Source organism: Equus quagga, chromosome 14 (genome assembly GCF_021613505.1).
Source record: "Equus quagga isolate Etosha38 chromosome 14, UCLA_HA_Equagga_1.0, whole genome shotgun sequence".
In the NCBI taxonomy this organism is placed as follows: domain Eukaryota; kingdom Metazoa; phylum Chordata; class Mammalia; order Perissodactyla; family Equidae; genus Equus; species Equus quagga.
The window spans coordinates 13,081,471-13,096,112 of NC_060280.1; the positions used below are offsets into that span (position 1 = coordinate 13,081,471).

A 14,642-nucleotide genomic window follows, 5' to 3' on the forward strand; every position below is an offset into this window, starting at 1 on the left:
CTCGGACCAGGTAGTAGGGATGCAGACATAACTGGGACCCTGCCCCAAGGAGGTGAGGAGAAAGGCAGCTTACTGTGGGAGACGGGCCATGAAAGAGGACTCCTTCTCAGCTCCAGAAGCCCTTTCTCCAGCCTCATTTCACGCCCTGACCGCTCACCCGCCCACCCCATTCTCCTTTACAATTTCCAGGTGTGCATACATGTAGGCTGCTGACATGCATATGGAGAGCAGTGGCTCAGGCACATGGGCTCTGCAGTCTGCCCGGGATTAAGCCCTGGCTCCACTCTCTTCTAGCAGTATGATCTCAGGCATTTATCTTCTCTGTGCCTCAGTTTCCTTATGTCTAAAATCTGACTAGTAACACTTCACAGAACTGTTGTTAGTCAGTGTTCTTGTGGGGTCCTTTTTGAGCCGTTCCCTGATGAGGCAGATAAGTGGTCGTATGAAGAGGTGCCTCTTCTCTACTCCCCATCTTTGAAGAATGTTCCTTATGCTGCCAGTTGTACTTTGGGCTGTGCTGGATGCCACTGGGGAAGGCCCAGGGCTTGGGCCTTCTGTCCAAGCCAGACTGCACCAGACAGACAGACAAACAGCAAAAGGGAAAGGCCTGAGAATGTCACAGGCATAATTTATTTGCTCAGTAGTATTTATAGAGCTGTACCAGTCATTGCACAGCTCTGGGCATACAATGCTTGGCCAGGTGGGCCTCTGGCCTGAAGGAACTCATAGTCTACTTGGGAGCCAGATGAGTAGACATCACTCGTGGGCCAGTGTGATTAGTGTGACAGTGGAGTTAGCTAAAGTCCTGATCTACACTGGCGGTGTGTGTCTGGGGTGACATCCTGGAGGAGGTGACATTTAAGCCAGATCCCAAAGGAGAAGAAGTTAGGCAGGCAGCGTGAGGGACCAGGCATGAAAGGTGTTCCAGGCTGAACAGCTGGTGCAAAGGCCTGGAGGTAATTTGAGAGTAAAGTGTGTTCACTGGGGAGTCTTGGCTGCTGGTGGTGCTGTCTGGAATGGGCTGAATGTGCTGCTGTTGTTACAGGGATGTGGAGAAGGTGGAGCGGCAGGCAGTGCCCCAGGCCAATCATGCAGAGTCTTGTCGTGAATGTGGCCGCGTGGGACCCGGACATGCGAGGGATTGTCCTCATCGTGGCCACGAGGACTCCTTTGGCTTCGAGAGGCGGGAGCAAGAGGAAGAACGGTACCATTCCCAGAGGGACCCACTGGAGGGCAAGCGGGACAGGAGCAAGGCCAGGTCCCCGTACTCGCCAGCCGAGGAGGATGCCATCTTCACGGATTTATCCGGAGGCCTGAGAGGCCAGCAGGCACAGCCCCAGCGGGCAGAGAAGAACAGCGTGCTGCCTGCCGCATATGGCCCAGGAGAGCAGAACGGGACTGGCGGGTACCAGCGGGCCTTTCCTCCCAGGACCCACCCTGAAAAGCACAGCCAGAGGAAGAGCAGCCTGGCCCAAGTGGAGCAGTGGGCAAAGGCCCAGAAGGGGGATGGCAGGAGGTCAGTAATAGACTCAGGAGCGCTGCTGATGGGTATGGTAATATAATAACAATAGCTATCACTTACCCAGCACGTCCCGGGCTAATACTGGCCTTAAACTCTTTACTAACCACCCTACAAGGTAGGGATGATATCCTCAACTTATAGACGAAGAAACTGGGGCTCAGAGAAGTGAAGGAACCTGCCCAGGACACACAGATAAGTGGCAAGGCCAGAGTTCATACTTGGGTCTGTGAGACCCCAAGCCCACTGGTGATTACATGAAGGCCCCTTTCCCTTCCCCAGAGAGCGCGCCTTGACATGGTCAGCAGTAGACAGTAGTGGATCTCCTGCTCTTGTGCCGCTGCTTCCCCGAATCCGGGAAATATTTGTAGAAGCTAGAGTAAATACAGATCCATTTTTAATTCCAGGCACATAGAGGAGTGCTTTGGCACTGTTGACATTGGGCTTCATCATATCCATTCCTTCAAGAAGCGGTTCCTAATTATTTAGAGGACATGCATCTCTTACTATTTGCAAAGCACTGTCTATTTTATTATAATTTTAGATTAATTAGGACGTATTTGTGAACGTGAAGAATTCAGGGTCACCTAGCTTCCCCACTTTCCCCAGGAGCCACTGTGTTTTGTCTTCATTGTGAAGGCAGTAAATCCCCCTTGCCATCCTGAGACTTCTAGAACAAACCACTGACTGGATAGGAGATAGCAAAGCCATGGTGCATTCAGAAAGCTCCCCGGGGGCTGGAGGGGCTGCAGTGGATGTGCCAGAGCTCAGACCAAGTTGGCCACAGGCCCGATAAACATGTTCTAAAGCGCCACACTCATTCCCCCGTTGACTTTGCACCTCTGGGCTCTGGAGGCAGTACTGCTCCTAGGGGCATCGCCTAGGCCTCTCTTTAGGTGTGTGGATGTGGTGCGCGTGTGTGGGTTGTGTAAGTTTTTAATCTAGTCCAGGTGGGCAGTTGTGAGGGTAGATGGTGAAGAAATCACAACAGAAACCCCATAAGCAACTGGTACTGGTAGACATTGTGGAACAAACTAGGAGAAGGAAGGCCTTTTGTGTTGTAGCTAAGGTATCTTCCCATTCCCACATGGGACTGGCCAGGGGTCAGTTCTGTTTGTTATAGGTTATAGGGGCTGTGGGTTCAGGTTAGAGAGAGGTTTGGAAATCAGTGCCAAGAGGTGGTAACTGATGCTCTGACAGTAAATCACCCAGGGTGGAGTGTTTAGAGCAGTGGTTCTTAATCCTGGCTGCACAGTTTGATCATATGAGGCCTTGCCTGAGATTTAGATCATTGGTCTGGGGTGAGGTCAAGGCATCAGGATGTTTTAAAAGCTCCCCAGGTATTTCCCAGTATGTGAATGACCTGGAGAGGTTTGACGTTTACTGAGGCTTGGGTCCCACGCCCAGACATCTGATTCCATTGATCTGAGTTGCAACCTGGACATCAGGAGTTTTAGAAACACCCACCTCCCTCTGGCGATTCTAATGTGCAGCCAGGGTTGAGAATCCCAGCATAGATTTAACAGTAGCAGAGGGCCAAAGACAGAATCCTGAGCATCTCCAGCTCAAGGGGTGGGCAAAAGCAGGGTCTCCATAAAGGAGCTTAGCAGGAGATGGAGGAGGAAGACCGGAGTGTGATGAGCGGAGTTTCATCTCGAAAGAGTCCAGTCAGCAGCGTGAGGTGCTGCAAATGACTTCTCCCTGGGGGTCCTGTGCCTTCCAAGGAGGCTGGGCACCACTGAAGGAGGGTCCAGAGCCTCGGGGTCTCTGCTGGGCTTTCCCTCAGTCGCTGAGGCCTTTGGTTCCACTGAGCTGCTTGATGGGCTTAGATGGGCAGACCTGAATTGCCTTTCGTCATAGAGCTAGAATTTTAAAGTTAGGTCAGGAGGCAGAGTAATAGGGGAATACGGGAAGGAAGGAGAACAATGGCACGGCCAGTGAGAAACCCTTTGTGGCAGGGGCGCAGAAAGGACTTTCAAAAGCTGTGCAACTGATAGACAGTTATAAGTTGTTGGTTGTGACATGTCTCTACAAAACTGTTTCTGGCAGCCCATCAACCTATGTTACTCTGCTACACACCATGGGCTGCATTTGGGGGTGGGGAGCACGTCAGGGAGCTAAAGGAGGATGAGTCACTGCAAGGAGATAAGAGGGGGTTGGGCAAGGCGTTGGACTGTCCTTCGGATGTGAGATGGAGTTTGAGCTGCTCTTGTCTAAGGGGCAGGGTGACACTGAGCCTGCAGATGAAAACCGTTCACTGGCCTTGGAGGTCACTGAGTGCACGGCAAGAGGAATTTCAGTCTAGTGGTGGAAGATCTCAGTGGGCTGAGAAGTAAAAGTGAGGACTTTGAAGACTACCCTTTTGAGAAGAAAGCTGTCAGTCCCCAAGTAAGCAAAGTGCAGTCTCTTATTATTCACTTGTATCTTGAAAGGACTGCATCTTACATTCCCAGAGTTTTTTTTTTTTCCTTAAAGATACATTTGTAATTTCTTACAGTCAAGTAATAAGTAGATCTGGCTGCTTAATAAAGGAACCTCTGTCATTTGAAAATACAGAAGATTTTTGCTTTGTGTATGATTAATACTGTGCTAATCTCATTAGATTGAGCACATTAGACATTAGAAGGAGTGTTATTTGAACAGTAATATGAACTCATCTTCATGGCTCTAGATCATATAAGATATATATTATGTTTCACATCATTAAACTTCTTTAGAATGGTGGTTTGTGGAGGACAGACTGACATACCCTTAGAATCTTAGCACATTCTAAGAGATTGTTTTGAAATTGTAGCCCTCCTTTTTTTTTTCCTGGTGTTTAAAGTAATGCATACTTGTGAAATAAAAAGTTGGGGGTGAGGATGGAGTCAGGGACTCAGACATTATGGTGAGGAACAGAGTAGAAAGTGAAAGTCCTGTGCAATTGATATGGAAGTCAGGGTGAGGACCGTCTGCTGCGTAAGTGATCGGTTATAAAAGTTGATTTTATATTTCAGTATGACCATTTTGTAGTGACTGTATCAGAATATCCTGTTTGGTCCCTTTTGGATTAGGGAGGCCCATAGCCACAGAGAGCAGGAGACCTTGAGCCCTCTTTTTGGGCAAGGCTGGAGTTGGGGGCCAGCAAATGGACCTACTGTTAGGGAGAAAGCTGCTCTGGGAACTCCTGCCTGCTCCCAGGGGCATCTTTACCTCATCTTACCACCCTCCCTCCAGCGTCCCTCCCTCGACCATCGGTTAGTTACCATGGTTTGGCTCTGAGCAAGGGCTCACCACTGCATTGGGGCCTTGGGGTCACCCCCAAATGGCCAGCGCTGGAGGGGTGGCAGGCAGTGCATTAACAGAGGGTGCAGGGTAGAGGACAAGCTGAAGGCTTTGGGACACTGCCATGTGGGGTCCTCTGACCATCCCAACACTGTAGCCAGGCGCCTAGAGTGAACTGCAGAGCGAGACTGCAGGGTACGGGGGGAGCACAGCTAGCACATGCTCTGCGTAGTTTGCATTTTGCTTCAGGCAGAGTGAACAAGGGTTGGTAAAGTTATGAACTCCCGGGGAAGCCCCCAGCCTGGTTTGTGCCACTGCCACCACCACTGTTTGGGGACTCACTGACACTTTCCCCTCTGACTTTGGGAAATCAATAGCAAACCCTGCCACCTAGTGGCAAGCAGACACATTAGACAAGTCTGGATTGAAGAGATCTGAAAATTACCTCCTGTAATTGCAAAGATAATGATGAAAAGGAAGAAGAAGGCTACCATTTATGAATGACAACTATTTATAATCTTCACAACAATCCGTTAAGTAGTTCTTAGTATCCTCACTTTATAGGAAGGAGTGAGGACATAAATGACACCTAAGGTCATATAGCTAGGAAGTGATTAAATGAGATGAGTTTAAAAACAATTAGAACAGCATTTCTCAAATATTAGCCACCTTCAGGGCTTATTAAAACACAGGTGGCTGGGCCTCACCCCCAAGGTTGCTGTTTGGGAGGTCTGGGGTGGGGCCTGATAACCTGCATTTCTAACAAGTTCCCAGGTGGTGCTGATGCTGCTGGTCCAAGGACCACACTTTGAATAGCTCTGACTTAGAACAATACCTGGCACATGGTAAGTACTATGTAAAAGTTTGTTAGATAAAATTGATAGATAAAGGCAGAGATAGGATTCCAACCCAACACCTTGCTGCCTTTCAGGTTAGACTTTTAAGCCCTAATAAAACTCTATATGTTGCCCCTTTCTGAATGTTTCTTCCTTCTAAGAAAATAAAGTGGCTGGTTGGTAGTAGTTTTCACAGTCATATCCAGCTTTTGTGTGCAGGGGTATTTGTCGAAGGGCTGCTTATGCATCAGGACTTTCTCAGACCGTGGACAGTATCACAGAATGTGAGACATAATTCCTCCCCTCCAAGGATTTACGGCTTGGCTGGGGAAGCGATGTCCTACAAGTATGAAAAGGTTCCGTCAAGACAGGACCTTGGAAAAGTTACAGACCATACAATAACTAGGTCAGAGCAGAGCAGCGTCCCTGAGGGCTGCGGCTTTGTGGAAGGCCTCTGTGAAGGGGCATGGGACGGTGTCCTGGAGAATGAGTGAGATTTGGGTGAATTGGGCAAGGGGAGCCTGTACAGGTAGGGGAAGGAAGGACAACACTATGAGCATAAGCAGAAGCAGAAGGGAGCCCCCGCTGGTGAAGCACCTGCTGCGTATCAGGCACGGAGCCCACATTCTCTCACCTGTCTCCTTTACTCTTCAGAACAGCCTATGAGGCAGGCCTGCAACACGGCCTCCTGTTACAGGTCAGGAAGCTGAGGCTCAGAGCAGGCAGGTAGTCTGTCTAGGGTCACATAGCCAGTGGATGGGAGAGCTAGGATTCAACCCAGGTCAGACTGCCTCTGCTTTCTGCTGCGGGAAGTGGCCCAGGTGTGTAGGGGGCTGGGCAGGGTTTGGGTGAGGCTCACTCTCAGGCTCCAGCAAGTGCAGGGCTGCCCCTGAGGGGGGCACCACCTTAAGTGCTGGGCCCTGGACGCCTGGCTTGCCTCAGCCTAGTCATGGCCCCCGGAGGAGGAGCAGTGAGAAAACAGCAGGACTATAGGCCTAGTAGGTTGAGGTCAGGTGCTGGAGAGTGTGAGTACCAGGCAAAGGGTTTAGAGTTTACCTCGTGAGCAGCAGGGAGCCGTTGAAATTTTGGAGCACAGGAGTGACTGGATCCAAGCAGTTGACTGTGTACAGTGTGGAAACTAGTTAGGAAGGTCTCACAGCTGTCTGGGGGGAGGTAATTCATCAGTGTCTGGACTAGAGTAGGAGAAAAGAAAGGAACTGGAGCCAGCCGCCTCCTGTAGGAACCTCTAGAATTTGGTGCTGCGATCCCGGGCAGGGGGAAAGTTGGTGACCCGGAGCACTGGGAAGCGTTTCCTATAAGCACGCACACTGCTGGAAGAGCACACTGACGGAAGAGGCGGGAAGGAGAAGGCGGGTTCAGTCACTTTGCACTTGAAGTGATGGGCATGGGGCAGCCACGTGGGCCTGGTAGGGGGTTGACATGCTAAGGTTGACAGAGAAAAATGGTTTTGGAGTCCTGCAAAGCGAGGAAGTGGCTAAAGTCCTGGATGTCTGCTTTGATGTTCTTTGGGGTTCTTGCTGGGCTCCCTCGCCTGCCTGGCTTTGAGGATTTACTTAGCTGCTTCCAGAAACCTGGCAGACCCCTGCTTGGTTGTCATACGCATCCTTCTTCTTCTCCTCAGCCTGCCTCCGGACCAGACCCTTCCTCGCCAGGGTCCTGGCCAGTCCCTGGCCTTCCCAGAAAACTACCAGACTCTTCCCAAGAGCACCCGACACCCCTCGGGGGGCTCCTCGCCCCCTCCCCGCAACCTGCCCAGTGACTACAAGTACGCGCAGGACCGAGCCAGCCACCTGAAGATGTCGAGCGAGGAGCGCCGGGCCCACCGGGATGGCACGGTGTGGCAGCTCTACGAGTGGCAGCAGCGCCAGCAGTTCCGGCACGGCAGCCCCACGGCGCCCATCTGTGCCGGCTCGCCAGAGTTCACCGACCAGGGCCGGAGCAGGAGCATGCTGGAGGTGCCCCGCTCCATCTCTGTGCCTCCATCTCCCTCGGACATCCCTCCTCCAGGACCCCCAAGGGTATTCCCACCCCGGCGGCCACACACACCAGCAGAGAGGGTCACTGTGAAGCCACCGGACCAGAGGAGGAGCGTGGACATCTCACTAGGGGGTTCTCCCAGGAAGGCATGGGGTCACGCCACCAAGGTGAGGCTCTGAAGGCCGTGCCAGGCTGCCTGGGTCCAGCATTAGGTTGGAGGGAGCCTCACATGGTTTGAACACAAACTCAAGCCATTTGGGATAATAATGATAGCTAACACTTATCAGAACTTTTAGATGCCAGGTGCAGTACTAAAGGCTTTACTTTAATTCTTACAACAACCCTATGAGGTAGGTGCTATTTTTATTCCCATTTCACAGATGAGAACTGTGAGGCATTAAGATCTCAAGTAACTTGCACAGGGTCACACAGCTAGAAGTCTGCTTCCTTGCAGCTTGGAAGGCAGGAAAAGATGTCTGGGTTCAGTCAGTTTAATTATTTATAATAACCCCGCCTAAGTTTTACCTCTTGAAGGGGCTTTCACAGTTTATAGTTAGAACTGGTGAGAAAGATGTGTAGCGCCACTTTACAGATGAAGAGTCTGAGGCTCAGAGAGGTGAGGTGCCGTGTGGTGGGCTGCCCTGGGAGTGAGTGGCAGGTTCTGGCCCCAGCCGCGGCTGCCTTGCCAGGCCCTCGGTGTGACTTCTTGTCTCCCCACCTGCAGAACTCCTCTCACGTGGACCGGCGCTCCATGCCCTCCATGGGTTACATGACCCACACTGTCAGCGCTCCCAGTTTACACGGAAAATCGGTAAGCAGCTCCTGGTCTCCCCCTCCAGGTGACTGATACCATACAGCCTGCAAAGGGCTCCCTCATGGGGGTTTTCCCCTGAGCCGGTCAAATGCGGTCTGCAGGGCAGCTATCAACCCCCATTTTAGGGGTGAGGAAACTGAGGCTCAGAGAAGTCGAGTGACTTGCTCAGGCTCATCCCGCTGGCCTTGGGTCCTCCCCAGAGCAGACGAAGAGCTTGGAGGAAGTGGAGGGAAATACTGGCCTTTTCTTCTCTTTTGGCTGCATTTCGCCTGCGGCATTTTCCAGCCACCTGCATTTCTCCTGTTAGCTCCTCTCCTCTCTTCCCAGTCCTTGCTTTGAGTCATTAACTCTGTCTTCAAAGCTCGAGTCCAGGTGAGCTTGCACTGTTGGTGGCTGTTTCCTGAAAAAATTACTTCCTGTGGCCCCTTTTCTGCCAGTGCCTTCTTTTGTCCTAATGACAGAATTAATGCAATAATTGCTTTGCGGTGTCACGTCAGTGCTGTCTCAGTGCCGGGGTGAAGAGTAATATAGCGTCGTGCTCCTGCGGTGGCTAATTTCCTTGTGATGTGTCTCCACACCTGCAGCTGGAGGAGCTTTCACTGCTTCTCACCCGCTTACGGCGGCACCAGGCCAAGTTGGCCAGTGTGCGAAATTTCGCCGTCGGCCAGTTACTGCAGCACCAGCTGACCTTTCCCACCTGCCAGGTCAGCACTGGTGGGCTCACTAGGGCCAAGGGCCACCCTGGGGGCAAGGGAGTGACATGCTGGCCCATGCTCTAGTCTGTACTTGCTGTCTGGCTCTCTCCCTCCTTCCCTGCCTGTTTGCTTCTGGATGCTACTGCCAGACACTGTGCAGAGTGGTGAAGCCCACGCCCCGACACTGGGGAGGAGGCTGCATGTGGTGTGAGGGACCTGAACTGTGGCTTCTCTGGCTGTGAGTAGTGACTGCCAAGCTGGTGTGTGGTCGTGTCCAAAGGGCTGTGCTGGCTGTCGTCCTTGTTGCCACCTTGGGCACTCCTTGGGATGCTGAAAGGTGTGTGTCAGCTTGGAGGAAAGAGTCATAGTGCCCTCTCTTATCTGGATGGTGCCCTGCTGATTGACAGAGCGTCCTCACATCCTTTATCCTGGTGAAACTCACAGTCACCTGGGAGAGGTTAGCTGGACAGGGGTTATTAGCACACAGGAGTCAGTGGATCCAGAAGGGAAAGTGACTTGCCCAGGATCCCTCAGTTGGTGGCATGCAGGCTGGAACCAAAACCCGGGTCCTATCTGGCACAATGTTCTGAATTTCCAGGACATGGGGTTTACAGACAAGCTCCCCAAGGAATGGCCAGGCAGTCGCTCTCCTGGATGTCTTGAGCAGCTTAGGATGCTGGTCCACATGAGGCTGGCCCCTCCAGGATGCAGTGAAGTAGACATAGGACAAATGAGGAAGGTGACAGGATTGTCACCTTCCTTACATGTCCTGTTTTAGTGGGACCTGAGGGACTCAGGAAATATATTCAGAAAAACGAATGTAGGGGAACATGTGAAAAAACCCTAAGTTGTGAATCTGGATGATTTTTAATAACATTGTTCTGTGTCCTCCTTACTGCTGTGGAAAGTGTACGGAGACTAGGCTGATTGGGGAAGTAGGGATGGGTAAGGGGACAGTTTAGGGACAGAAATAAGATCTTGCAAGCCACTAGTGTCCCTGGCAATGGTCCTTCAGGCCTTCTCATGCTTAAAAGCACAGCCTGAACGTCTCACATTGTTTATTTGTGTGGGTTTTTTTGCATCAGAGCCGTGAACAGGGACCGCCTTCCCAGCCTTGGCCTGCTTGGCTTTCTGGGAGGCCTCAGTCTGCTGAGAAAGTGGTGTGCAGGCCGTTTTTTTTAGGTCCAAGCTTTTGTAGCCCATCGGGCTCACAGGTAGCTTCTGTGATCTGTTACATGGGAAGCATAAATGCTAGGGAATCAGTCTTTTCCTTATTCTCCCTGTTCCCAGTAATTAGATGGAAGAACTCAACAGACTGTCAAAGGCGACACAAGCAGATGGGTCTGACACTGGACCTTCCACGACCAGCTCCTGACATGGCCACATTGGCTCCATGCTGAGCAAAAGGAGCCAAAACTTCCAGGAAACTTCCAGTGGCTGCTGGTGCTTATTGTCCTGGAACCCAAGGTCATAAAGGGACCTCCCTGGGTCACCCAGGTCATCTCTCTGCCTTTTCCAGGCATCTGTTCACACCAATCTGGGGTCATTTTGCTTCATGCATGTGAAGTGACCCAGTGCAAAGGTTTGATGACAGGAATTGGAGCATTGGTGATCGATAGGACCCTAGCTCAGGTGTAGCGTGTCCTCTTCCAACTAGACCTCTCTAGTTGCATCTCAGGAGCTCACCTCTGCCTCACTTGCTTTGCCATCCCAGCCCTCTGATGGGATGTGTCCTGTCTCTCTCCTCCTCATCAAACTGTCCCCCCAGCCAGTGGGGGGACAAGCTGACATCCCCACGGTGACTTGCAAGATCCACCATGCTGAAAGAGGGCTCTGAGCTGCACCGAGACATTTGTGCTTCCTCTGTGGCCCCTGATGTGTTGGTCTGCTTTGGTCCCTTGTCTGGAGGCTGCAGATGTAAATGATTGACTTGTGAAGTCCCAAGTTATGGAAACAGGTTGTGTTCATAACTGGCTTTTTTCTCCTCTGTGCTTCATTTGAAGGCTGACGATACCTACCTCCAGCTTAAGAAAGACCTGGAGTACCTGGACCTAAAGGTGAGTGATGTCAAGGGTCTTGCCTCCCTTGGACACTCACCTTTCTAAGAGTGTCAGCCTCATTGGAGCCAAGCCCAAAGCCAAAGGCCGTGCAGGTCTCATCAAATCTGGATCCCAAATGAAGATGTCTCCTGTCGGAATCAGAAGAGTCATGTTTTGTTTTTGTTTTTTAATATTGCTATGGCTTTTGAAATTTTCATTTTTTTATTGAGATGTAATTGACATATAACATTAGTTTCAGGTATACAACATAATGATTCAATATTTGTATATATCGCAAAATGATCACCACAGTAAGTCTGGTTAACATTGTCACCATACATAGTTACAAAATTTTTTTTTCTTGTGATGAGAATTTTTGAGATCTATTCTCTTAGCAACTTTCATATATGCAATATGGTATTATTAACTACAGTCTGTATATTACATCCACATGACTTATTTATTTTATAACCAGAAGTTTGTGCCTTTCAGAAGAGTTTTATTTCTCACAGCCTCAAACTCTGAGCTCTCCTCACTTTCTTGTGAATTCTGCTGTAAAGTTTCTGGCTTATAGAATGAGGGCACAAGATCTTGATCTCTTTCTGTCCTTAATCAGAACCAAAAGGTCCCTCCAAATAATAAGCAGTTGCTTCTTCAGAGCCTCCAGTGGGGGCGAGGTGGGTTTGGTTCACACGGTGCCACTGGTGTGTGTTTTCACAAGTAGTTTGGTGGGGTGTTTGGTTTTGTTGCTGGGGGAGCAAGTTCCACATGGAATTACGTGGCTCTGAGGCTCAATGTGGTCTCCTGTCTACATTTAGGAGATGAACACTGGGCCCCTCCCTGTACATGATAAAGCTCAGGCTCTAAATCAGCCTCTGTAGCACAGAGAGGGCCCGAGAAAGCTGCTGTAGAAGTGCGAGGCATTCTGCTTGAGAGAGAGCTGCTATTGTTTCGTTCCCACAGCTCTCTGAAAGCTCGCACTGTGAAAAGCACTTCTTATGCCTGAACCATGAAATAGACCGAAGGAATGTGACCTTTAATTAACTGTGGGTGTTAGAGGGTGGGCGAGGGGCCTGTGGCAGGACACCCAGGCGACCGCCTCCCCAAGGGCCTGCGTACCTGGCTTGAGCTCTTTTTAACACAGGATCGTCATCCAGCCTTGTAGAAGCAGGGGTAGGAACATTAGGCCCTAAGGCAGCAGATGGGAGGCCTCCCCATGCTGAGGCAAGATCAGTGACTTTGATTAAGAATCACAAATTTATGTATCTGTAGAGTACTTGCTGTGTACCCAGCTCTGGAGAAGCCTAAGGGAGATGCAAGAGAAATATTGAGGCTCTCTGGCCTTGAGAAACTTCCAAAGGGTCTGGGTTGGGGAAAGAAAATATCCCTGAAAAACACAGACTTATTTACATTGACTGTACAAAGACCTGTCTGGCCCAGTGCTCAGGGCTGAGATAGCGAGGGTCACTGTGGACTTCTACGCTGGGAGGCTTCGGGAGGCGGTGGCGTGTGTGTGGCTCCTTGAAGGGCCAGAGGGTTTGGGTTGGTTGAGATTAAAGGAAAGGTAATGGTGGGAGTCAACAAGAGCAGGGTGAGGGCAGGGGGAGGTAGAGGCAGGTCATGCAGCTTCCTGAGTCTGTCCTAGGCCTTAGGAAAGAAGGTGCAGTGGACAAAAGTCAGACTTGGCTTTCAGACGTGAGCAAAACAAGGAGGATTCTCTCAAAATCAGGGCGTTTACGTGGCAGGCAGATCACACTGAGCGTGAGTCTTGTAAGTAAGGTAGTAATGCCTCAGGGTGCAGAGTGCTCAGACCCAGTGGTGTGGGCTGAACATGCAGCCCAGCCCATCCTCCCGTGCCCTCATCCTGTGCAGGTCCTTCTGTCACGCCCACCACCCCACCTGACCTGGAGAGAGGTCCACCAGCCCTGGCCTCCACCTGCCCTGTGTGCACCCTGTCCCCGTTCCTTGGCCTCCCCAATGGCCAGTCACCACGCTGCCTGCTCGGTTCTTCTCACCCCCACCCCAGGGCCATGCACTCGGCACAGAAGTATTTGTAGAGCATGCACCACCTACCTAGGCCTGTGGGAGGCTCGGCTCACCAGCAGCACAGGTGTACCCTGAAACTCTCTTCAGAGTGCTTGGCGCACAGTGCAAGAGGGAACCTAGAGCTGGAGTAGTTGGAAATACCTGTCTTCTGATTCCTGTTTGTATGGGATAGCTGAAACGCTACGTTGGTCCTGGAGAGAAGATCCAGCTCAAGTTTATTTTATTTCAAGATCATAGAATTTGAGCTAAAAGAGATTTAGAGAGAGAGAGAAACTGAGGCACAGGATAACAGAGCAGGGCCAGGAGTCCCTGTGTGTCCTGACTCCCAACAGAAGCCTAATAACAATAGAGGATGTAACGTGTGCCAGTCCCTGTGTTTCACTTCTGTTAAACCCTGTAACCCCTGCATTAGCCCCGTAAGGGAGGTGGTGGTATCTTTTTTTTTACTGACTGAGGCTCAGAGAAATGAATGACTTTCCCAAGGCCGTGTAAGTAGTTCGTGGGGAGCCGGTACTTGCGGGGAGCTCTGACTCTGAAGCTCACACTCTTAAACACCCTTTCTCCCAGCCTCTCCTGAAACGCTACTTCTCCTATCGTGGATGCAAGGGCGTTAAGTTTTTTAAAGAGCTGAACTGTATTTCTGCCATTAAAGTTCTGCTCTTTAGAACCCCACACCCCAGCTAGGTCTGGAGAGGGGGTGGGGGTGCGCCGTTGTTGACAGTTTGGGTTGTTTTTAGGCAGCTGGGAGGCACAGCTGGGAGGTGAGGGGGAAGGAAGTTCCTCTGCTGCCACTCGAGTGGCCTTTGTCCTTGGAGCAGGTTGCAGTCAACCCCACAGACGCTCTTGTCCCTGGTGGGGCATGTGTCATCCGTGGCTCTGGGCGCCTGGCCTCGAGGCTCTTCATGACTGTTGGGGCCTGACACCAGGGCTGCTCTGTTCAGAGTCTGTTTCCAAAGTCAGCTTCTGGGGCAGAGTTTCTTAAGTGGTGGCCTGGGATACCACCTACTTCAGAATCACTTGGGAGCTTGATTTAAAAAATGACAGATCTACGGGGTTCTGTTGAATTAGACCCGCTGGAGATAGTGCCCAGAATTCTGTATTTTTTTAAATCAAGCTCTGTGGTGATTCTTGTGCACACTAAAGTTTGAGGTCTGTTGTTCTGAAGCCGAGATTATTAACCCTGGTCATAACCAGAACCACCAGGGAAGCTTTTTAAATGAATATGGATGCTTAGGTCCTACCCTTAGAGACTCTGATTTAATTAGTAATACTTAGGTATTGCTCTTAAAAAAACAAAACAAAACAAAAGGAAAACCCTCCCTAGGTGTTTCTAATGGATAGCAGTGTTTGAGAACCATTGTTCCAAAGCAGTGGTTCTCAAAGTGTGATCCCAGGCCAGCAGCATCAGCAATACCTGGTGACTTGTTAGAA

General features: G+C 50.8%; 1 protein-coding gene across 12 annotated transcripts in view; it reads left to right on the forward strand.

Moving 5' to 3' along the window:
- The window catches only part of PLEKHA7 (pleckstrin homology domain containing A7), a 125,354-nt gene that overhangs the window by 80,165 nt on the left and 30,547 nt on the right, over positions 1–14,642 (forward strand). For all 12 annotated transcript variants that reach the window (XM_046638167.1, XM_046638168.1, XM_046638169.1 and 9 more), the window contains 4 exons: positions 1,046–1,516; positions 7,262–7,784; positions 8,342–8,428; positions 11,130–11,183. In XM_046638167.1, coding sequence (XP_046494123.1) covers positions 1,046–1,516; positions 7,262–7,784; positions 8,342–8,428; positions 11,130–11,183 — 1,135 coding nt within the window. The remainder of the gene's footprint in view (positions 1–1,045; positions 1,517–7,261; positions 7,785–8,341; positions 8,429–11,129; positions 11,184–14,642) is intronic.